The 25,560-nt window shown below is 42.9% G+C and overlaps 2 protein-coding genes, 3 non-coding genes and 1 pseudogene across 6 annotated transcripts; 4 read left to right on the top strand and 2 right to left on the bottom strand.

The window, feature by feature from the left end:
• Positions 1-1,621: 1,621 nt before the first annotated feature.
• trnar-ccg (transfer RNA arginine (anticodon CCG)) lies at positions 1,622-1,694 on the bottom strand. The gene has a single exon. It is a non-coding gene; the product is annotated as a tRNA-Arg (tRNA).
• A 236-nt stretch (positions 1,695-1,930) lies between these two features.
• Positions 1,931-8,458, top strand: ima2 (Importin subunit alpha-2). Of its 2 annotated transcripts, XM_014171600.3 has the most exons (11): positions 1,931-2,053; positions 2,362-2,478; positions 2,583-2,723; positions 2,989-3,077; positions 3,186-3,454; positions 3,777-3,871; positions 5,822-6,085; positions 6,387-6,620; positions 7,207-7,389; positions 7,784-7,933; positions 8,261-8,458. In XM_014171600.3, exons 2-11 carry the CDS (start codon positions 2,413-2,415, stop codon positions 8,345-8,347), a joined length of 1,578 nt encoding a protein of 525 aa, XP_014027075.3. In that variant the 5' UTR covers positions 1,931-2,053; positions 2,362-2,412; the 3' UTR covers positions 8,348-8,458.
• On the top strand, positions 3,483-3,602 carry LOC123740248 (uncharacterized; annotated as a pseudogene).
• On the top strand, positions 6,147-6,281 carry LOC123739890 (small nucleolar RNA SNORA84). The gene has a single exon (XR_006767998.1). It is a non-coding gene; the product is annotated as a small nucleolar RNA SNORA84 (small nucleolar RNA).
• Positions 7,536-7,670, top strand: LOC123739885 (small nucleolar RNA SNORA84). The gene has a single exon (XR_006767993.1). It is a non-coding gene; the product is annotated as a small nucleolar RNA SNORA84 (small nucleolar RNA).
• Positions 8,459-23,179: 14,721 nt separating the features above from the next.
• On the bottom strand, positions 23,180-24,993 carry LOC106586353 (uncharacterized). The gene is made up of 5 exons (XM_014173553.3): positions 24,769-24,993; positions 24,164-24,520; positions 23,938-23,998; positions 23,778-23,819; positions 23,180-23,536 (listed from the first exon to the last, which is right to left on the bottom strand). Exons 1-5 carry the CDS (start codon positions 24,947-24,949, stop codon positions 23,470-23,472), a joined length of 708 nt encoding a protein of 235 aa, XP_014029028.1. The 5' UTR covers positions 24,950-24,993; the 3' UTR covers positions 23,180-23,469.
• Between the last annotated feature and the right edge of the window lie 567 nt (positions 24,994-25,560).

Here is a 25,560-nt window from a genome sequence, read left to right as displayed (position 1 = left end):
TGTCGCATTTGAACAATCATTTAAAAAAAAAGTAACATGGTTTTAAAGTTCACAGTTAGCCTTTGTTATGTAAATTGCATTTGAAAAGTACCAGTGGCCTGGCTTTGGTCCTCCATACAGATTATCCATTATATTGACCAGATACTCTAGTGCCCGCTCTAACAATGAAAATAAATGTCTTCAAAAATGGCAGGCAGTCGGGAGGAGGCAAGATCAGGTGGGACAGATTCTTGTGTGAACGTTTTCACTAGTTACTTCAGCTACAAAGTCAAAATATGCTTATAATAAATATTAATGAAAACAAAAATGCTGTTTTTGAAATAGGCGTCTTTAGGACTTTGTGGCTGTAGTAACTAGTGACGACCAGGCACAACTCCGATATAAATAGGCGTGTTTATGACTTTGTGGCTGTAGTAACTAGTGATGACCAGGCACAACTCCGATATAAAGTGTTTTTCTCAAAGTTGCCAGGATGTCACGTGTCCTACTTATATCAGTACACTCGTAACAACGTAATCATTACGAAACGTATATTCGATCAAATAATCCACAGGTACCAAATAACAAAAAATGTAATGTCTTAACTAAATTCGACACGCTCATTGACCTCCATACAAAAACTTAAAAACGCCACCTGCTGGAGAAGACAGATTTTGGACCCAATTAATTCAATTAAATTCAAAAGGCTTTATGGGCATGGGAAACATATGTTAACATTGCCAAAGCATTGCCTTTCGCTTCGCCTCTTCCTCTCTGTCGGAAATGAGAGCAGGTCCGCTAGATCCATGGCCCAGTCAGACAACGGTGTCGGTGTTGTGGCGAAAATCTCCCCCTCTGACAGAATCCCCCCCTTCGCCTGAACGCGCACACACTCAATTCTTCTTTGCTGCGACTTGCTTGCTACTTGAGATTTCTGCTCTTCGCTCCGTTGTCAGTTTAGCCTACATTTCACTGATCTTAGTAGCAGAAAGCTTTTTTAAATTTGTGTCCTTTAAGACAGCTATCGATGATCACGTTAGGCTGCGTCTCATTTTATTTTTTTAAGGCGGTTTGATCGCGGGGAGGCACTTCTAATGTCTGCAGTTTTCGGTTTGGCTATTTTCATGTGTATTAGTCTATAAATAAATTTCTTTGCCTTAATACACTGTCAGGTTGGAGATTTCGGGATAACACCGGCCAGCAAGATGGAAACAGAAAAGTCTTTGCCTGTTGGGTGAAACACCGGGATAAATACTGTATAGAAATGCGCCAACTAATTGTTTCTGATTTATTCTGTTTGCCACTGTGATTTATTCTGGTAGCCTATACCGGTAAAAGTAATACGCGTAGAACCACTGCCCCCTTTTGGAAACAATGTCACAAACTTTGAGGCGACGCTTGGATGCTTACGGTATTGCAGATTTCAAACATTTGTATTAAAGTCGTGATTAAACCTTATTGCTACGTATGTGATTGATTTGTATGGTACATTTTCGTGGGTCAAGGCTCCATAGTTTAATGCAATATCATTTCTAAGAGACAAATTGGAGTCGGAGTGCATTCCCCGGTTTTATAATCCATATAACTATTAACAATCATTTACTTCTTTCTGTGTCATTTAACGTAAAACGGAAGTTAAATACGACCCAGATGGGACTCGAACCCACAATCCCCAGCTCCGGAGGCTGATGCCTTATCCATTAGGCCACTGGGTCATCACGTTCCCAGTTAGCGCAGGCACAGTTTATAAAATTGAAAACATGACGATAAAGGCGTGTAAAGTTCCGTAGAATTGTGTATATTTGGTTTCATGATCAACATATTTACTACCAGTTTTAGCTCAACTACTGTGCTCTGCGACATGTCGCAAGCAAATATAGTCAAATTTAGGGAAAATCTGTAGTATCGTCTCGCGATAACAGCGCATCACCACTAGTGAATCCTTTTCGACTTTTTCAAAAAGGGGCCAATGAAGAGGTGCTTTGACTCGAATGGGCCAATCACAGATCGAGAAAGCCGGAAATTTAAAGGTGGTCTCACGTTTGACGTCATTGCCAGTAAGAACAAGAAAAGGGTGAGTGTGGTCTTCATGCGTTTGTTAGTTATTGTTTATTTTAATGGTTATAATATAGAAGTTACTGGGTGCACTCGATATAAATGATATACGTTGATATATTGTTAAATTATTACTGTTTTTCTGGTGTACTGGTTATGATTAAATGGTCAGTTTGCGCGTTTTCAACCGGCCACATGGTGATCTACGTTAGATTCTAGTTTGCCGGGCAGCAGGAAATGGACACTGTCTTGCTAGCTAGGAAAACGTTGGTTATTTTATTTAAAGCACGCACATAGCTAACATTTAACTTTTCCCCATAACGTTAGTAATCAATACTACAGTGAAGTCATCGCCTTGTTCAATAAGCAACGAAAACAATGTCGACAACTGCGAACGACGCCGATCGTATCACCCAATTCAAAAACAAGGGAAAAGATACCAACGTAAGTTGATATCGCCTTTGCTGCCTGATCTTCATTGATTAACACCTAGTTTACAGTATTGCCATTTGTCTAGCGCTATGCAACTTGACATTGTTTATGTGCAGGAGTTGAGGCGCAGAAGAGTCGAGGTCAACGTTGAACTTCGAAAGGCAAAGAAAGACGACCAGCTTCTCAAAAGAAGGAACGTCAATATCTGCCCGGATGAGCCTACGTCTCCACTCCAAGAGAAGGACCAAAATGCACAGGTATTATTTTGTATCCATACTGTAACTACCCTTATTTGAAACTCAAGCAGGCAACGGCAAGTTTTTTTGGGGGGGGATTATGACGTGTACAGGCCATCAAGCCAAAGATGGACCTCTTCCCAATTGAGTTGGCGCCTTGCTGTCCTGTACTCTATCAGAGGCCTGTTAGCTAGCGCCTATATTTGTCACTTTGTTCCATTGACATGCATGCAGACGTTCCACAGATGTCATGTAATTAATCTGTAATCCTGTCATGTTTCCATAGCCTGCACAGCACTGGACGGTTGAGGAGATTGTGGCTGGTGTAAATAGCCAAAGCCTAGATCATCAGGTGCAGGCTACCCAGTCAGCCAGGTAAGTCAGTAAGCGTTTCATTGGAAACTGGTTTTGAGTAATCACTGTTTCTGTTCTGTTGCCCTGTCTGCCCCTAACCATTACTTTTCACCTGGCCGTTCACCACAGGAAGCTGCTGTCCAGAGAGAGGCACCCTCCCATTGATCGCATCATCGGCGCCGGGCTCATCTCAAACTTTGTCAGCTTCCTGGGCCTGACCGAGTGTCCTCCCATACAGTTCGAGGCGGCCTGGGCCCTGACCAACATCGCCTCTGGCAACTCGGACCAAACCACCGCAGTGGTGGCCGGCGGAGCCATCCCCGCCTTCATCAGCCTGGTGATGTCCCCGCACCCCCACATCAGCGAGCAGGCTGTCTGGGCCCTGGGAAATATCGCTGGTATGAGAAGGCACACTTTTTGTTTGTTGCCTGTATCGAAAGTGACCATGGCATGACTGTTGCCATTGATAGTACAGGAACAGTGATCTGAAAGCTTTTCCCGTGTTTGTTGGAATAACTTCCTGTCAAACCCTGTGTCTTTCAAACAAATTTGTCTGCAAAAGTTGTGTGTGTGAAACTTCATGTTAATGTTGACTACTTGAACATGTGTTGGCTCAATATACCTTTTGCAATAAGCCTTCTTACTCTGTGGTTGTATGCCAGGTCAGCTGTCTTCTGTGACCACATTTTTGACTTGGGCTGATTCCTCCCTTTTCCTCAGGTGACGGCTCCACCTACAGGGACTTGGTCATCAAGCACGGTGCAATTGAGCCCCTCCTGACTCTGCTGGCTGCTCCTGACCTGTCTGTGTTCTCTGTAAGCTGTTTACATGTCATGAGGAAAAGCTCTGGTTTGTTGTGGAATTTGTTAACCTCTTATGGCTCAAATCCCGTTAACGGGGTCGATTTGACAACATCCGGTGAAATGGCAGAGCGCCAACTTCAACTTTTTTTATTACAAATATTGAACTTTAATACATTCACAAGTGCAATACACCAAATTAAAGCTGAACTTCTTGTTTATCTAGCCACAGTGTCAGATTTCAAAGGCTTTACGGTGAAGGCAAACAATGCTATTATGTGAGGACAGCACCCCATCAAACACAGACAATCATATTTCATCCCGCCAGGCGTGACACAACTCAAACGATATAATTCATGCCTTACCTTTGACGGGCTTCTTCTGTTGGCACACCAATATGTCCCATAAACATCACAAATGGTCCTTTTGTTCGATTAGTTCCGTTGTTATGTATCCAAAATGTCTATTTATTTGGCGTGTTTGAAAACACCGGTTCCAACTCGCGCAACATGACTACAAAATATCTCAAGTTACCTGTAATCTTTGTCCAAACATTTCAAACAACTTTCCTAATACAACTTTAGATATTTTTTTTCAAATTTAAGACAGGATAAACTATGTTCAATACCGGAGGAAAACAAAGTGGAGCGTTCTTTCAGGTTGTGCGCCTCTATCAAAAAGTACACTTCCCTCGAGCCTCATTCTGAGCAGGGCTACTTCATTACACAAAGGAAAAACATCAACCAATTTCTAAAGACTGACATCCAGTGGAAGCGATAGGAACTGCAAGCAACTTCCTTAGAATTATGGGTGCTCAATGAAAACCCATTGAAAAGAGTGACCTAAAAAAAATATTCCTGGATGGTTTGTCCTCGGTTTCGCCTGCCAAATAAGTTCTGTTATACTCAGACATCATTCAGTTTTCGAAACTTCAGAGTGTTTTCTATCCAAATCTACCAATTATATGCATATCCTAGCTTCTGGGCCTGACTAGCAGGCAGTATACTTTAGGCACACTTTTCATCCGGGTGTGAAAATAGCAACCTCGAGCCATAAGAAGTTAACAAGTGCTGCAGGAAATTCCACTCGGTCATCAGCTACAGTTGAAGTCGGAAGTTTACATACACTTGGGTTGGTCATTAACTCCTTTTTCAACCACTCCGCAAATTTCTTGTTAACTGTAATTTTGGCAAGTCGGTTAGGACATCTACTTTGTGCATGACACAAGTAATTCTTCCAACAATTGTTTACAGACAGACTATTTCACTATATAATTCAGTCAGGAAGTTAAAGCTTGGTGGCAAATGGGTCTTCCAAATTGACAATGACCCCAAGCATACTTCCAAAGTTGTGGCAAAATGGCTTAAGGACAACAAAGTCAAGGTATTGGAGTGGCCATCACAAAGCCCTGACCTCAATCCTATAGAAAATGTGTGGGCAGAACTGAAAAAAGCGTGTGAGCAAGGAGGCCTACAAACCTGACTTAGTTACACCAGCTCGGAGGAATGGGCCAAAATTCACCAACTTATTGTGGGAAGCTTGTGGAAGGCTACCCGAACCATTTGACCCAAGTTAAACAATTTTAAAGGCAGTGCTACCAAATACGAATTGAGTGTATGTAAACTTCTGACCCACTGGGAATATGATGAAGGAAATAAAAGCTGAAATCATTCACTCTACTATTATTCTGACATTTCACATTCTTAAAATAGTGGTGATCCTAACTGACCTAAAACAGGGAGATTTTTATTGGAATTAAATGTCAGGAATTGTGAAACTGAGTTTTAAATGCATTTGGCTAAGGTGTAAAACTTGACTTCAACTGTATTTATGACGTGTTACAGTTGACTGCTTTGGTGTTCTCATCTTGGCTCATTACCTCAATTTGATGCATCCATAAATCTAAGTATAACTCACAACAGAGTGGCCTATTGATCTCTAAAGACTTCTCCCTGCTCCCTCCAGTCTGGTTACCTGAGGAACGTGACATGGACGCTGTCCAACCTGTGTCGGAACAAGAACCCTGCCCCGCCATTGGCGGCCGTGCAGCTACTGCTGCCCACGCTGGTGCGCCTGCTCCACCACGACGACAAGGAGGTGCTGGCCGACACCTGCTGGGCCGTGTCCTACCTGACAGACGGCCCTAACGAGCGCATCGAGGTGGTAGTGCAGTCCGGCCTGGTGCCCCGCCTCGTCCAGCTGCTCGGCTCCGGGGAGCTCACCATCGTGGTACGTCCCTTTGACGCAGTTACTAGGCTTTCCATTTTTGATTGTCCCTGTACAGTGGTCTGCCTTGTGGTTCCTAGAGACGGCTGGACCGTGCTGATCTGTGGGTTTTGATTGACTGGCAAATATTAATCTCTGTGATTTATGCGTGGGAGCTACCACTCCAAGTAGCTTCTATAGCCCGGTTGTTGAGACATTCCAAGTTACTGAGGAAAGCCTGTCACACACATCAGTCAATTGTGTAGCTTGCATCCAAATCCTAATTCCCCCCCCCCCCCCTCCTTTATTTTTGCCATTTTCCCAGACTCCCTCTCTGCGGTCGCTGGGTAACATTGTGACTGGCACAGATGAGCAGACGCAGTGTGTGTTGAACTCCGGTGCTCTGGCAATGTTCCCCGCGCTTCTCCGCCACCACAAGTCCAACATCCAGAAGGAGGCGGCCTGGACCCTGTCCAACGTCACGGCTGGCAAGGACACCCAGATCCAGGAAGTCGTCAATGCCGGCCTCGTGCCACTGCTGGTGGACATCCTCAAAAAGGTATGACAAGGGTTCATAGGTTGTTCATTAGGGGGCAAACCATTAAGGGGCTTGTATGCATCAAGGGCTGATGGACTAGGTTAATTTGTCCTTTTAGGACCTGATCCTAGACGATTGCTACATGCAGCCCCAGATTTTACCTCCCCGTTTGACTGTTCGGTTTCATTCCTGGTTTATCTGTTGTGCTGCTCCACAAACATCAGCACTCCTTGTCTGAGGGTGCCGACAGCAGAAATGAAAGCTGTGAATGAGTCTATATATGGAAGGGAGCCCTGCCCATAGAGAATGATAGAGGCTTCTAGTGGCCAAAATGCTTTGTTAGCATGGGCAGCGCTGTTGAGGGCTTCCACAATTTGAATATACTCGACTGGGTGGAATTTCATTGGCTGATCCCTCCTGGTTACCCTGTTGGTGTCATGTCCAACTGGGTCATCAGGAATGATCAACCAATCATGAAGGAAATGTACTACTCTGGTGGATATTGCCTCGATGGCCATGCTGTCATAGACACTATAATGGCACAAATACAAAGATGAGTCCTCTTGCTATCTCTATGAACCTGCCTCATGTCTCTTTCTTCAACCAGGGAGACTACAAGACCCAGAAGGAGGCCGTGTGGGCTATCACCAACTACACCAGCGGAGGAACGGTGGAGCAGGTGATACACTTGGTACAGGCCAACGTGCTGGAGCCCCTGCTCAACCTGCTCTCTGCCAAGGACAGCAAGACCATCCTGGTCATTCTGGATGCCATAACCAACATCTTCCTGGTAAGTCCATTTCTGGTATGTAAGAAGAACCAATGGGTAGCGCTTTTAAGTCTCATGACACAAACAGAATGAAGGTCCCTATTACAACCCGGAATTCTATCAGTAACACATTATGGCTAATGAGTACCCTGTAACACTGACAGTTTGCCTAGTGGTTCCTAGAGACAGCTGGACCGTGCTGATCTGTGGGTTTTGATTGACTGGCAAATATTAATCTCTGCGATTTATGCATGGGAGCTACCACTCCAAGTATCTCCCATAGCCCGGTTGTTGAGACATTCATGTTTTAGCATTGATCTGCTATTTTAAAATTTGACTATGTTATGTTTATTGGTTTAAAATTAGAAAATGGATTAGTGTGTAGAAGCCCATACTAAACGACTCGTGCTCTCAGGCAGGAGAGAAGATCGGCGAGGTGGAGAAGCTGTGCTTGATGATCGAGGAGTGTGGCGGCCTGGACAGGATCGAGGCTCTGCAGTCCCACGAGAACGAGATGGTCTACAAGGCATCTCTCAACCTCATTGAGAAGTACTTCTCTGGCGAGGTGAGACCTTTACCAAGCAATGACTAAGTCCAAATACACTTATGTCATCTTTAGCTCGTCTCCTTCAGGTCCATTCATGGGTGATGCGGCTGATTGTTATCAAAAGGAGACATTGAACATGAGCTGGGTTTTATTCCCCAAGTTGATCTTTTCACATCTGACCTTGTTCACTTTATTGTGACTCTAAAAGGCTACATGTGTTATTGGTATGGTGCAGCAGATTGGTAGAGAACAGCTTTGTTGAGTGAAACGCGGCCATGGTAAAAGAGTGGATGATGTTGCAATTCAAACTAATTGTTCTGGTGACACCACCTGTCTTGCTTTCAGGATGAGGAGGACCAGTCTGCTCCAGAAATCACAACTGACGGCTACGCCTTCCAGATCCCTGAGAACCAAAGCACTTTCAACTTTTAAATGTCCTTGTTTCCTGTGTCTTTTTCTGTGTACTGTTGTCCCTCCCAACTTCACAAGTGTACAGACATTTATTTGTTCAATTACAACCTGTAAATAAACTTTATTACGATATGTGCTGTCAAATTGGTGGGTTTTTGGTAAGCTTGATGCTTCCAGGACATTTATTTATTTAAATTGGGGTTCCGGTAGTCTACACCACACTAAAGTATTTTCTACATATGTGCATATTGTACGCGGCAGTGCCCAGCATTCTAAACATGGATAAAACATTCAATTGTTTATTCCCAGGCTAAATGGTCTAGCACAAACAGCTGTTGGGGGGGTTGAACACCAGGCAGAGCCATGATTGGCTGATACAGTATGATGAGTTAAGTCTCATGTAGGATTACGTTAAGACTTTAACCTCCTGTCATTCTTCAGAGTACATGCTACTATTATTGATACCCTTGGGAGGACCCACAGCCTGTTCCCCCGCTGGTGAAGGGGGGGTATATCCCTATTGGTAAAGGCTTGCTTAAATGAAATATCAATGCAGTTTACATCTAAACATCCTCTATAAAATGCTCACCATTCAAATACGATGACAATCAGTTTTATTTTTTAATCAAAGATTGCCTCCAGCTCCTATCCACCAATCTATTTGACAATCAATCTCCGACCATATCACTCAACCGTTGCCAAAACAATTTGGTGTGCAAAATGGGCAAAGTTTGTGTATTATTCCACTGTTTCTGGACAGGGTATGACAAACGGCAATCTTACAGATTTGTTGGTGTCAACCTAGAGGTGGTCCTTATGCCTGGAACCAAGCTTTTCTGACGGTCTTGGACCTCACAACCAGGTGCTCCACTGTTGGTTTGTTCTGGATCACAGGACTTTGAGCTGGTCCGTTGGGTACCACAGGACGTTCAGTCTTGGGGCTGATCTTCCGTTCCGGTCCCAGTGTGTTCAAATATCTGCTGCGTGGATCTGTGACAAGTGAAGGACAGAACACCAGTGCAAGTCTCACTCATTTGTTAGTTACTCTCACCTTTCACACCTGCCAGGCCTCTAGACTCACTGCTGTTAAAAGAGATTATTTACCTCTTCCATGTGTGTTGAAGCCTGTTGGGTCAGGTGGGTGGTGACCACAGCGATATCTTGGCCTTATGAAGGGTGGAGTGATGATTTTGGTGGAGGATAGGTCCGTAATAAACCAAGCAACCAAAATATGACACTGTTTCAAGAGTAACTTGAGGATATACTTGTGTAAAGGTACAAGAATGAGCTTAAAGGCCAAGTGCAGTCAAAAACATGATCATCCTGTATTTTATATATATTTCCACACTATTTTGGAATAATACTGTGAAATTGTGAAAACGATGATGCCATTTTAATGTAAGAGCTGTTTGAAAAGACTGCCTGAAATGTCAGCCTGTTATTGATGGGATGGAGCTTTGGGCTGCCAGAAAACTGCTCAACAGACCAATAAGAGAGTTCCAAACCTCTGCTAATACCACTCCCAGCAAATTCTTTCTAGAGAAATTGCTCTTTCCTAAGAACGATTTTGTTTGTTTCTGCCCATTTTAATTGAAAACAACCACAGTAATGTTACCCAGAAATGATTTGATATTGAGATTAAAAACGGCTGCATTGGTACTTTCAGTAAATTGCTCATTCTTAGTAAGATGTGCTCCATTGGAAATAAATGTATACTGTATATTGTATACCAATGTAAGGTGTACATGTTCAGTATGTACTCAATTCAAAACTCTCCAGCACGCTCCAGCAGCGAAACAACTTACCCTTCCCGTGCCTCAGCGGTCTTGGTCACATCTGTCCATAGACTCGCTGAGGCACTGTTCCAGCAGGTCTTCCGGCACTATGGCCTTCCGCAGGACATCATTTCTTAACACAGCCCCAAATTCAAGTCCCATGTTTGGAAAGCCTTCATATAGAAGCTTTCTGTAGGATACAATACATATTGTGTCTACCACGAGTTGGCGGTCCCATTCCAATGGATAAACTAGCATATTGTCCGCCTCACTTTTGGGTACTGGCCTCAGTCTAACGGGCAGGTGGAGAGGATGAACCAGGAGCTGGGGAGATTCCTGAGGGAGTCACTGCCAGGACATGCAGGGGGAGTGGGCCCGATTCCTTCCTTTGGCAGAATACGCCCAGAATTCATTGCGACACTCCTCCACTGGGCTGACTCCTTTCCAGTATGTTCTGGGTTATGTTATCAGCCAGCCCTGGCTCCGTGCACTCCGCACCAGACCGAAGTTCCTGCGGTGGATAAGTGGTTCAGGTGTGCAGAAGAGTTATGGAACGATGCCCACATGAGGCTCCTACCTAGACATACTGGTACCGCAGCTCCTACCTGGACATACTGGTACCGCAGCTCCTACCTGGACATACTGGTACCGCAGCTCCTACCTGGACATACTGGTACCGCAGCTCCTACCTGGACATACTGCTACCGCAGCTCCTACCTGGACATACTGGTACCGCAGCTCCTACCTGGACATACTGGTACCGCAGCTCCTACCTGGACATACTGGTACCACAGCTCCTACCTGGACATACTGGTACCGCAGCTCCTACCTGGACATACTGGTACCGCAGCTCCTACCTGGACATACTGGTACCACAGCTCCTACCTGGACATACTGGTACCGCAGCTCCTACCTGGACATACTGGTACCACAGCTCCTACCTGGACATACTGGTACCACAGCTCCTACCTGGACATACTGGTACCACAGCTCCTACCTGGACATACTGGTACCACAGCTCCTACCTGGACATACTGGTACCACAGCTCCTACCTGGACATACTGGTACCGCAGCTCCTACCTGGACATACTGGTACCACAGCTCCTACCTGGACATACTGGTACCGCAGCTCCTACCTGGACATACTGGTACCGCAGCTCCTACCTGGACATACTGGTACCACAGCTCCTACCTGGACATACTGGTACCACAGCTCCTACCTGGACATACTGGTACCACAGCTCCTACCTGGACATACTGGTACCGCAGCTCCTACCTGGACATACTGGTACCACAGCTCCTACCTGGACATACTGGTACCGCAGCTCCTACCTGGACATACTGGTACCGCAGCTCCTACCTGGACATACTGGTACCGCAGCTCCTACCTGGACATACTGGTACCGCAGCTCCTACCTGGACATACTGGTACCGCAGCTCCTACCTGGACACACTGGTACCGCAGCTCCTACCTGGACATACTGGTACCGCAGCTCCTACCTGGACATACTGGTACCGCAGCTCCTACCTGGACATACTGGTACCGCAGCTCCTACCTGGACATACTGGTACCACAGCTCCTACCTGGACATACTGGTACCACAGCTCCTACCTGGACATACTGGTACCGCAGCTCCTACCTGGACATACTGGTACCGCAGCTCCTACCTGGACATACTGGTACCACAGCTCCTACCTGGACATACTGGTACCACAGCTCCTACCTGGACATACTGGTACCACAGCTCCTACCTGGACATACTGGTACCGCAGCTCCTACCTGGACATACTGGTACCACAGCTCCTACCTGGACATACTGGTACCACAGCTCCTACCTGGACATACTGGTACCACAGCTCCTACCTGGACATACTGGTACCACAGCTCCTACCTGGACATACTGGTACCGCAGCTCCTACCTGGACATACTGGTACCACAGCTCCTACCTGGACATACTGGTACCGCAGCTCCTACCTGGACATACTGGTACCACAGCTCCTACCTGGACATACTGGTACCACAGCTCCTACCTGGACATACTGGTACCACAGCTCCTACCTGGACATACTGGTACCACAGCTCCTACCTGGACATACTGGTACCACAGCTCCTACCTGGACATACTGGTACCACAGCTCCTACCTGGACATACTGGTACCGCAGCTCCTACCTGGACATACTGGTACCGCAGCTCCTACCTGGACATACTGGTACCACAGCTCCTACCTGGACATACTGGTACCGCAGCTCCTACCTGGACATACTGGTACCACAGCTCCTACCTGGACATACTGGTACCTCAGCTCCTACCTGGACATACTGGTACCGCAGCTCCTACCTGGACATACTGGTACCACAGCTCCTACCTGGACATCCTGGTACCGCAGCTCCTACCTGGACATCCTGGTACCGCAGCTCCTACCTGGACATACTGGTACCACAGCTCCTACCTGGACATACTGGTACCGCAGCTCCTACCTGGACATACTGGTACCGCAGCTCCTACCTGGACATACTGGTACCACAGCTCCTACCTGGACATACTGGTACCGCAGCTCCTACCTGGACATACTGGTACCGCAGCTCCTACCTGGACATACTGGTACCGCAGCTCCTACCTGGACATACTGGTACCACAGCTCCTACCTGGACATACTGGTACCACAGCTCCTACCTGGACATACTGGTACCGCAGCTCCTACCTGGACATACTGGTACCACAGCTCCTACCTGGACATACTGGTACCGCAGCTCCTACCTGGACATACTGGTACCACAGCTCCTACCTGGACATACTGGTACCACAGCTCCTACCTGGACATACTGGTACCACAGCTCCTACCTGGACATACTGGTACCACAGCTCCTTCACTCTGTTACTATTCCTCTCAAATTGAACCTTGTAGAGTTGTTTCATAGTCATTTGCTTTCTTTTCAAAACTTTTCTCTATAGTGGAAATGCTGACAGAATTTATATTTGTTAAGATATTTTTGTCATTTATGATTGCACTTTGGATCTCTCTTTGTGTCATGGAATTGTTGGCTATGACCATGTTGCAAATTTCTTGTTCTGGCTGATGGCTGAATACTGCTGCTCTGCCACCAGCATGAGGTCCTTGTGCAGTCCTATATATGACATGTAGAATTCACAAATAGATCATGTTACAGATAGTATATTGTATTCAAATTGTGTTGTATTACTGTATATTCCTCATACATATCTTACGGTACATTGTGATTTCAGACTTGCATTTACCTTTACAATAGTTGCTGTATTGTTGTGAATGAAATGCTATAACAAAAGTAAATAACAAGTACATATTTACCTGTTTTCCCTACAGAATGTTTGCACAATTGATGACACTGTTTACATTACTCTCCGACCAGCCTCTTCCATTGTAAGACCGTGGTTTATGACACGGTCCACAATTGTGGCTCTGATTTCTTCAGGGACTCTTATTCTTTGCCTTCTACCTCTTCCTCTATTATGTCTTCCCCTAACACCACCACAACGCATTCTTACACATCTTCATCTTTCTCTTCCACGAGCATGTAGCTGTTGTTCAGGGTTGTGATGTTCCCCCATGTCAACAGTAAAGAGGCGTATCCGGAATACTGGCCTTCTAGGCAGAGTTGCAGAGATAAAGCCATATCTCAGACTGGCCAATAAAAATAAAATATTAAGATGGGCAAAAGAACACAGACACTGGACAGAGGAACTCTGCCTAAAACGCCAGCATCCCGGAGTCGCCTCTTCACTGCTGACGTTGAGGCTGGAGTTTTGCGGGTACTATTTAATGAAGCTGCCAGTGGAGGACTTGTGAGGCGTCTGTTTCTCAAACTAGACACTGATGTACTTGTCCGCTTGCTCAGTTGTGCACCCACTGCTTTCTATTCTGGTTAGAGCCAGTTTGCGCTGTTCTGTGAAGGGAGTAGTACACAGCGTTGTACGAGATCTTCAGTTTCTTGGCAATTTCTCTTATTTAATAGCCTTCATTTCACAGAACAAGAATAGACTGACGAGTTTCAGAAGAAAGTTCTTTATTTCTGGCCATTTTGAGCCGGTAATCGAACCCACAAATGCTGATGCTCCAGATACTCAACTAGTCTAAAGAAGGCCAGATGTATTGCTTCTTTAATCAGAAAAACAGTTTTCAGCTCTGCTAACATAATTGCAAAAGGGTTTTCTAATGATCAATTATCCTTTTAAAATGATCAACTTGAATTAGCTAACACAACGTGCCATTGGAACACAGGAGTGATGGTTGCTGATAATGGGCCTTTGTACGCCTATGTAGATATTCCATTAAAAAAAACCATCAGTTTCCAGCTACAATAGTCATTTACAACATTAACAATGTCTACACTGTATTTCTGATCAATTTGATGCTATTTTAATGGACAAAAAATGTGCTTGTCTTTCAAAAACAAGGACATTTCCAAGTGACCCCAAAACACGTGCAATTTGCTTAAATGAATAAGGAATTAAAATCTGGTGTGAACAAGAAACTAATTGTTCAGAGATTTGAACTTATGGTTTGGAAAAAAATGATTCTCATTGGAGAATTGAGCCAAAGCGATTGAGAAAAACGGTAAACTAATACCATACAGCTCAGACACCCATGCATACCCCACAAGACATACCACCAAAGGTCTCGTCACAATCACCAAATCCAGAACAGACTATGGGAGGCGCACAGTACTACATAAAGCCATGACTACATGGAACTCTATTCTGCATCAGGTAAGTGATGCAAGCAGTAGAATCTGATTTAAAAAACGGATAAAAATACATCTTATGGAACATGGTGACTGTGAAGAGAGACACACACACAGGCACAGACACATACACATGATAAGACACGCACTCTACACACACGTACACATGGATGTTGTACTGTAAATATGTGATAGTGGAGTAGTGGCCTGAGTGAACACACTAAATGTATTGGGTAAAGTGTTGTGAAATGTAATGTCATGTAATATTTTAAACTGTATATAACTGTCTTAATGTTGCTGGACCCCAGGAAGAATGGGGATCCTTAATATATACAAATATTGTCCTACTAAAAGGTGAATTTGTCTTCCTGTGTCTAGTGGAACATCACCTATGTTTTTCACCAACTGTCCCTGGGACATCAACATAGTCAAAATATAAAACCCTGTTGTTTTTAACAATTCTGCTAAGATCTTCAAAAGGTTGGTGCTTGCTGTACATAGCCCATCTATAATTTAGCCTAAACAACTACCTCTTCCCCTACTGTATTTATTTATTTATTTAGCTCCTTTGCACCCCATTATTTATATTTATACTTTACACTTTCTTCCACTACAAATCTACCATTCCAGTGTTTTACTTGCTATATTGTATTTACTTTGCCACCATGGCCTTTTTTGCCTTTACCTCCCTTATCTCACCTCATTTGCTCACATTGTATATAGACCTATTTTTCTACTGTATTATTGACTGTATGTTTGTTTTACTCCATGTGTAACTGTGTTGTTGTATGTGACGAACTGCTTTGGTTTATCTTGGCCAGGTTGCAATTGTAAATGAGAACTTGTTCTCAACTTGCCTACCTGGTTAAATAAAGGTGAAATAAATAAATAAATAAAAATCAGCTCAGTGTTCCACATAATGTAAACATGTAAAGAGTTTACCTTCAACTTATTTAAAGAAAAGAACCTTCAGTCATTACTCATCTTCCGTATCTACAGGGGGAAATGGGGGCTCATCCACAGTTGGCAGTTTCATCATCCTCTGGAGGAACAGAAAACATAATAGCTGCTGAAATCTTACCAGCCAGAGAGGCGCAGATCGCATTATAGATTGTTAATAACATTTCACAGGGAAGAGAAAGTGAACACATGTTAAAACAGTTTCACACCAACATGGCTAAGAATGAGACTGTAGCTTGAGCTAACCTTTCCCCAATCTAGTGTCTCTCCTAACATGTTTAGGGCACAGCTCTGTCTCTAGAAGCCTTGCCTTTCAAATCATAATTATAACTATTGATAAATTATCTAACCCAAACTTAGAGTGACAGTCCTTAGTGCTTCACGTTGGTTCTATCACTTTAATTTAAGACCCTAACTTTTCTCATCACCTGTTGTAATGACAGGTGATGAGATGCATTCTTAGTCTAAATTACTATACATTTTGCAGTGTGCAGACCTTCACAATCAACCTGATACCCTAAATAAACAATTTTAGATAAGCCTAAATCAATTACGGCATGGTTGACCACCCTTTCACGGCACTCATTCTTTCTTTCCTGGTGTTTCCTCATGTTCTTCTTCAGATAGTGTTTCAGTTTGTCCTTTTAATGGCACATGTTCAAAGTGGATGGCCCTTGATAATGTCTCTCACCTGAGCCGCCACTGTCCTTTACAGTCCATTATGTCTTGTCCATTTTCCTACAAGTATACCAGCAGCATGAGAAAAGTTTGGACTGGATCCCTCTCCAAATGGACCCATGTCACACTCCTGAGAGAAAAAGCATGAGAGAAAAGGCAGTTGATAGCTTTTGGATGCTGTGTACAGGTTGCCGGCTCGGACTCAGGTCTCATAGTAGAAGTGGTGCTGGACCATACTGAACGCCATTTTCGCAATTTTCAGACGTTTTAGAGGGGGTGCTGAGGTTTACACTGTTCTGTTCTCAGCCGAATTATCTTCCATGCACCTAGATACCATCTATGGTCACCTTCGCCATAACCTCGAGAGAGGACAGACCAGAACAACAGTTTAGTTTAGAGCATTTGTAATTCAGGAAATCCAGACTTCTTAGACAAAAAAGGGCCCCAGGGGACTGGTAATTCCCCCTTTGGACACGACTCACATCGTGATTGTAACGGTCGTCGTAGGAAGTGGACCAAGGCGCAGCGGGTTGAGTGCTCATTATGACTTTATTAGAACACTTACTAAACAAATCAAGAAAAACGAACTGATGACAAACAGTAATGCAGGCTACACACAGCTGTGCACAAACAACCTCCCACAATTCCCATAACAAACACACCCCTATACATAGGACCTTCAATCAGAGGCAACGAGGAATAGCTGCCTCCAATTGAAGGCCCAATCCCAATTAACTAAACATAGAAATAGATAGAGTAGACTGAACATAGACATACACTAACATAGAACATAGACCAAAACCCCGGAAACTCTAAACAAACACCCCTCTACATAAACACACACCCCGAACCACATAAAACAAATACCCCCCTGCCACGTCCTGACCAAACTACAATAACAAATTACCCCTTTACTGGTCAGTATGTGACAGTGATTCATGCATCCCCCCCAAAAAACAACACTGCCTGTTAAATCAAAAATAAACAAATTAGAATAAATCAAATCGAATTATCTCTTGATAACTTCATAAGGAAATAATTGTATACACTACCGTTCAAAAGTTTGGGGTCACTTGGAAATGTCCTTGTTTTTGAAAGAAAAGCACATTTTGTTGTCCATTTAAAATAACATCAAATTGATCAGAAATATAGTGTAGACATTGTTAATGTTGTAAATGACTATTGTAGCTGGAAATGGCAGATCTTTTATGAAATATCTACATAGATGTACAGAGGCCCATTAAAAGCAACCATCATTCCTGTGTTCCAATGGCACATTGTGTTAGCTAATCCAAGTTTATCATTTTAAAAGGCTAATTGATCATTAGAAAACCCTTTTGCAATTATGTTAGCAGAGCTGAAAACTGTTTTTCTGATTAAAGAAGCAATAAAACTGGCCTTCTTTAGACTAGTTGAGTATCTGGAGCATCAGCATTTGTGGGTTCGATTACAGGCTCAAAATGGCAAGAAACAAAGAACTTTCTTCTCAAACTCATCAGTCTATTCTTGTTCTGAGAAATGAAAGCTATTCCATATGACAAATTGACAAAAACAAGAAGATCTCGTACAACGCTGTGTACTACTCCCTTCACAGAACAGCACAAACTGTCTCTAACCAGAATAGAAAGGAGTGGGAGGCCCAGGTGCACAACTGAGCAAGAGTGTCTAGTTTGAGAAACAGACGCCTCACAAGTCCTCAACTGGCAGCTTCATTAAATAGTACCCGCAAAACACCAGTCTCAACGTCAACAGCGAAGAGGCGACTCTGGGATGCTGGCCTTTTCTAATGATCAATGAGCCTTTTAAAATGATAAACTTGGATTAGCTAACACAATGTGCCATTGGAACACAGGAGTGATGGTTGCTGATAATGGGCCTCTGTACGACGATGTAGATATTCCAATAAAAATCTGCAATTTCTAGCTACAATAGTCATTTACAACATTAACAATGTCTACACTGTATTTCTGATCAATTTGATGTTATTTTAATGGACAAAAAATGTGTTTTTCTTTCAAAAACAAGTACATTTCCAAGTGACCCCAAACTTTTGAACGGTAGTGTACAATCATGTACAAACTGTCCAAAATTTCCCCACTGTGTCTCTTACAGCCTGTTTGAGTTCAGTGTGTACTGGCGGCTATTAATTGTTCCACAGGAAGGTTATCTCTAATCACAAACAACAGATGACTTAAACACGAGAGCAGTGGACCAGGCCTTGAAGAGTGAGCAGCCTCTAATTTAAAATTAGTCCCAATGCTCAATCCCTCTGTTTTACTCCTTCAAATTACTAAAATATTGCATTATTGGATTGCTATCTGAAAGCCAATCATCATTCACTTTGTTACTTTCACTAGTCTCCATCAACTAAAACCCTTCTACTCTTTCCAGTAGAAAAAATCGGTACCTGAGAATTGGTTTAGAACGTCACAATTTGGGATATCAACGAAAACTCCATCGGGAGTACAATAAATTGTAGCCTTTTAAGTTTAGTTAACAGAAAATCATGTTCAACATTCATTAGTTCTATTTAACAGGGTATGGGCTTATTTCAAAATGCATTACCAGGGTGGAGGAAATCTTCTAAGCGTTCATTAGTTCTATTGGTTAGGGGAAAGTCAAGTCCCGTACAATGCTTTAACCTTATCCATAAAAGGACCACTCTGAACATTCCTCAGAATACTTTTTTCACCACTTACATACGTCTACATGTGGGTGTGCTAGTTGTATAATATTATTTTTATTTTCTTACTTCCTCAGTTCATCATAATAACCCTTGTACATTTGTGTTACATCACAAATTCCTCCTCTAGACTAGTGTTCTTGTAACGCCCTGGCCATAGAGAGGGGTTTTTTGTTCTTTATTTTGGTTAGGCCAGGGTGTTACATTGGGTGGGCGTTCTATGTTCTTTTCTCTATGTTTTTGTATTTCTTTGTTTTGGGCCGTGTGTGTGGCTCCCAATCAGGCACAGCTGAAGCTCGTTGTTGCTGATTGGGAGTCACACATAAGGAGCATGTTTTTCCTTTGGGTTTTGTGGGTAATTGTTTTTGTTAGTGTTTGCACCTGACAGGACTGTTTGGCTGTCAGTTATCTCGTTTTGTATAGTGTTCTCTCTGCTATTAAATATTCTATGATGAACACTGACTCCGCTGCACCTTGGTCCACTCTCTCTCACGACAGCCCTTACAGTTCTATTCATACAGGGGTTTAGATATTTACACTAGCTCTGTTTAACAGCATATTCGGAAATAGTTCTCTTTTTTTATATCTCCATACATAATAACGTTATACATGAAACATGATGAGACATGTTATCCTCATATAATTTAAAGTCATGTTACCCTCGTTACTAATGAGACATGTTATCCTCATTTTTAACGAGACGTTATCCTCTGAGACATGTTACGTATCTGATTTGAGACTTGTTATACTCTACCTGTAGATCCAATGGCGGTGTTGGACAGACCCCTAGATAACGTTACAGATCAGATCACACAGAACTGGAAAAGTCAGCTCACAGAACTGGAAAACTAACAACAATTGGTAGTTACAGTCTTGTCTTGTCTCATCGCTGCAACTCCCGTACAGACTCGGGAGAGGCGTAGGTTGAGAGCCTTGCGTCCTCCGAAACACAACCCAATCAAGCCGCACTGCTTCTTGACACAATGCCCACTTAACCCAGAAGCCAGCCGCACCAATGTGTCGGAGGAAACACTGTGCACCAGGTGACCATGTCAGTGTGCACTGTGCCCGGCCCACCAAAGGAGTCGCTAGTGCGCGATGGGACAAGGACATCCCTGCCAGCCAAACCCTCCCCTAACCCAGGCCAATTGTGCGCCACCCCATGGGTCTCCTGATCGCGGCTGGCTGCGACAGAGCCTGGACTCTAACCCAAAATCTCTCGAGGCACAGCTAGCACTGCGATGCAGTGCCTTAGACCACTGCGCCACTCGGGAGGCGCAATCAACTCTTGTTATCCAAATACCAATCTTTCAGCTTAACATCCCATATCTCACAGTCACACAACTTTCACATCCACATTCACTTAGTACTATTCCCAAACACACTCCGTAATCGGTTCTCTTGCTGCTACTCACTATACATATAAATAACACCACGTACTCAAAAATACCTTGTTATTTTTTTGTGGCTGCAGACCACAAAGACATTTGTAAATGCCTAAAGACAGGTGTCAGTGGGGCTTTCCATGGTACCTTTACGCCCTTGCTCTAGTCTTCTCTTAAAACTACTATTGAATAGTCTTCTCTCTTTAAGACTATGGGTACCTTTTTATGCGTTACTCGCCTTGATTTTCTTTTTGATGATTTTTGTTTCTTTTTATACAGATTAATTTAAATTGACTTACTGAAATCAGTTACCGTCCCTCAATTGTTCGTGGATGATGTCTCTCCTCCTGGGCAGCTCACAGTAAGGGTCTGGGCGGGTCCTCGTCCGTTTTTGGTCGGACGGGAATTTCTCTCACTCTTCATAAAATGTACCACCGGTTTTCCTTGCAGACCCCCACTGGAAAGCTCCGCAGGCAGCATCAAACATGCCAAACTGTCGTGGAAATTCTTACACAGGGACACTCAAAGTCTATCTTAAATTAATCAATGTTAATTGTCAGCACACTGGAGAAGTTCCAACCAACTCAATGCACCATAGTACACATGTCAATCAGAAGCTCTGAATGGGCAATCCCAGTCTTATTTTTTATTTAACCATTATTTTACCAGGTAAGTTGACTGAGAACACATTCTCATTTACAGCAACAACTTGTATAATAGAGGAGAGGGATGAATGAGACAATTGTAAGCTGGAGATGATTAGGTGACTGTGATTGTATGAGGGACGGCTTGGGAATTTAGCCAGGGGATCGTTAATGACCACAGAGAGTCAGGACACCTGTTTAACATCCCAGCCAAAAGACAGCACCCTACACAGGGGAGTGTCAATCACTGCCCTGGGGCAGTGGGATATTATTGATTTTTTTAGACCTGTGGAAAGAGTGCCTCCTATTGGCCCTCCAACACCACTTCCAGCAGCATCTGGTCTCCCATCTAGGGACCAAACAGGACCAACCCTGCTTAGCTTCAGAAGCAAGCCAGCAGTGGGATGCAGGGTGGTATGCTGCTGGCTGTATATGACTATACACAGACATGTTATATTTGCATGATTTAGCATAATTAATTAATCATTACCGTTTTGTTTCATTCATGTGGCCAACCAATACTGGTTCATAACATGTGACTGACCAATACCTCACGAGGCTTCTTCTCTCTAAGCTGAGACCTTGAAACTGAGATATCTTTAGTTCGTTCTCAAAACAAGGTCTGGGCGTACTGCCAAATTGCAGCTACTGATAGAGAGGATTTGTACAGTCAGCCACGTGCATTAGTTAGTTAGTTATCAGAAAAGCACAAACATAAAAATTCCCTTACATGACTGAAGCAGGTTTTCCTCTTGGATTTTGCCTGTGCTTAGCTCCATCCCATTTCTTTTAATCCTGAAAAACTCCCCAGTCTTTGCCGATGTCAAGCGTACCCATACCACGATGCAGCCAACACCATGCTTGAAAATAGGGAGGCAGTTACTCAGTTATGTGTTGTGTTGGGTTTGCCCCAAACATAACGCTTTATATTCAGGACAAAAAGTTAATTTCTTTGCCAACGTTTTTTCAGTTTTATAGTACCTTATTGCAAACAGGACACATGTTTTGGAATATTTGTATTCTGTACAGGCATCCTTCTTTTCACTCTTTATTGTGGAGTAACTACAATGTTGTTGATCCATCCTCAGTTTTCTCCTATCACAGCCATTGAACTCTGTAGCTGTTTTAAAATCACCAATGGCCTCATGTTAACATCCCTGAGCAGTTTCCTTCCTGTCTTGCAGCTCAGTTCAGAAGGAAGAATGTATCTTTGTTGTATCTGGGTGGTTTAATTCATCATCCACAGAATAATTATGACCTTGACCATGCTTAAAGAGATATTCAATGTCTGATTGGTTATTGTTACCCGTCTACCAATATTTATGAGGCTTTCGAAAAGCTCCCTGGTCTTTGTAGTTTAATCTGTGCTTGAAATTCAGTACTTGACTTAGGGACCTTACAGATGTTGTACGTATGGGGGATAGAAAAACGGGTAGTCATTCAAAAATCATGTCAATTCTTATTATTTCACACATTGTGAGTTGATGTAAATTGTTATGTGATTTGTTAAGCCAAATTGTACTCCTGAAATAATTTAGGCTTTCCTAAACAAAGGGGGTGAATAGTTCATTTGTAAACTGTAGAATTTTCTTTTCACTTTGACATTATGGAGTAATATTTTTTTAGATCAATGACAAAAAAAATCACAATTAAATCCATTTCAATCCCACTTTGTAATGCAACACAATCTAAAAAAAATCAAAGGTTGGTGAATACTTATGATATCCACTGTAAGACTCACGTAGCAAATTAGTAATTACATTTTCTGTTGATCAAATTTTACACTCTCATTGACTTCCATACAAAAATTCCTCACATCATGGTCTTATTTTCGTGAACAGATTTTGGGCGGAGTAAACCCTCTTCCTGTTTAGTTTATCCCAGTGTTTAGTCCAAGGTATGCCTTGCTTTAACCTGCTATATATTTATCCCAATTGCATTTAAAAGTAGGTGCAGGTGTTCACATCAACAACAACAACACAAAATAATTAAACAAACCAAAGAAATATACTGTTAAACTTTATTCTTTCTACATACATTCTATTTTGGTGTACTTTGTGAAAAAGAGGCTGATGAGAACGAATTGTTACACACCATGGCTGCATTTACACAGGAAGCTCAATTATGATCTTTTGGCATTGGTCTTTTTTTGCAATTGGTTAATAATTGGGCAAAAGCTTCGAATTGGGCTGCCTGTGTAAATTCACCCTATGTAACTCAATGTATTGTTTAGAGAGTGAACGATTAGTGTGCAAAATACACTTTTGGGGGGTTGTCATCTTACATGGCTTCTCATTCAACACTCGGAAAAGTAGCTAGAGGCAACCGTCATGACACATTCCTTCTGGAAGAGCAGCTTAAACCTATAAGGATCATTAAAACAATATTAATAATTACCTCAGAAAGCATTTACATTTCCATGTTCAGTTACACCCCTAGAGGTACTCGCAAAAAAATCACTAAAGGACATCCTAAAGTGACATTCTAATATAATTTTTCACACGTTTAAACATTGAATGCCAACCAATTTCAATTCAACATGATGGAAATAAAATAGATTTCTGTTTAAAATTTAAAACATACATTTTGCATTTGCATACTTACATTCTCATTAGAGCCCTTTTATGATCACCAGGCCCACTTTCCCTGTTTAAACGAAAAAAGGACAATCCAAAAGTTAGTAAGAATTGCTGCACTTGCAGACAGTATATTAACACAATAAGAAAATGTACAAAAAACATCAACCTCAAAACCAAACGCTTACACTGTCTGTTTGATTGTCTCCACACAGTCCAAGTCATCACTTATGTCGTCGTCAATCAAATCTTGAGACAAAAAAAAGCACAACAGAGATACACCACTGACTCTCGTACAAGCCATTTAACTAAAACCAAACTCAAGATCAAATCTAACATCCAACTACTCTATTAAGGATCTTGTTGTGCTATTTTTCATATTTTGTTTCGATAGGTCACATTTATTGAACTCACCACTGCAGTTTATCTGGCAAAGGTTCAGAGACGGAGTGGAGCCGTTGGCACAGATCACATGATCGCTCAGCTGAAACAAGCCGTAGAGGTACATGGTCTCTTCTTCACTGGAGTCTTCTTCACTGGAGTCTTCTTTTGATGAGCTGAACTGATGACTTTCAGCGCTGGATGAATCCCCGTGAGAATCCCCAGCGTGTCTCTTACCCCTCCTAGGAGGGTGCTCAGGGTGGGTAGGATGGGTCGAGCGGTTATCATCCTTAGCAGGGTGGGTAGGGCTGTCATCAGGGCCATCATCATCCCTCCAAGGAGTCACAAAACTGGTGTTGAAACCTGTGGCCTTCTCTACATGGCAGACGACTGGAAGAGGCAATGACAATTGAGAGTTACTTTACAATCGGACTCCTAGGGGCTGATTTCCCATACACAGATTTAGCCTAGTCTTGGAATAAGAAGCCATTTCAATTAAGAATCTTGAGAATCTCAAGAAATGTTTCTTAGTCCAGGACTAGGCTTAATCCGAGGTCCGTGAAACCAGCACCTAGCATTTAAGAAATTGTTCCAATTGTTGAATGAAAAAAATCATTGGGTTATGTAATGTAACTTACTTTTAGCCACAAAGTCCTTGTTTGTCACATAATTCTCTCTGGCTTTCTCAGTCAGGTTGAATTTGAAGGCCGCCTCCTCCAATAAGCTCTTCAGCTCACATTTTGAGAGGATCCGTCCCTCAGACAGACTGGGAATCATCAAGACTGCTACAGCCAACACCAGCAGCATCTGCATCTTCATGTTGTCTCTGTCTGGTCTTTCCTCAATTGTGAGGGGGAAGACGAGAGTTGCACAGTAGATATACTCTTGGCGCCCTAGCCCCTTGAGAGTGACCTTTGACAAAGACTCGTTCTTGTCTTTTTAAAAATGTTTATCCAAGTTAAGGCAATAAAGCTGGCTCTCTGAAATGGGTCAAAGGACTACCTAAATGTACCAAAGATCCACCCAGTGTTGTGTTTCACCATTCGATTCAGGCCTCTAGGAAAATGTGTTAAAAACTGCTATTCGCTGGTATCACAAAGTGTTTTCCTTTGTTAAACATGTGACACCTGAGAAGTAAGTTGGGCATTAACTAAATTGACACACATAACAATTCTCATGGGTATCTCATGACCACGACTGAGAATTAAAGATCAGCGTCTATTCATTTTCATGTTCTGACGGATCACATGACACCAGCCCAAGAGTAATACGAGACCCATGAATGTGGTTTGTTTTTATGCATTGGTTTCATGTGTACTGTTCATGTAAGGAATATCGTGTTTGCAGACAGATAACTTGACCTGGAATTAAACAAAGAAAGCTTACAATGACAATAACATAACTACTAACATTCAAATTGAACTATGCGG

The sequence above is a fragment of the Salmo salar genome, chromosome 02 (genome assembly GCF_965601325.2).
Source record: "Salmo salar chromosome 02, fSalSal1, whole genome shotgun sequence".
Lineage (NCBI taxonomy): Eukaryota > Metazoa > Chordata > Actinopteri > Salmoniformes > Salmonidae > Salmo > Salmo salar.
Note: the sequence above shows the minus strand (reverse complement) of the source record. Positions and strands in the feature narration are given on the sequence as shown.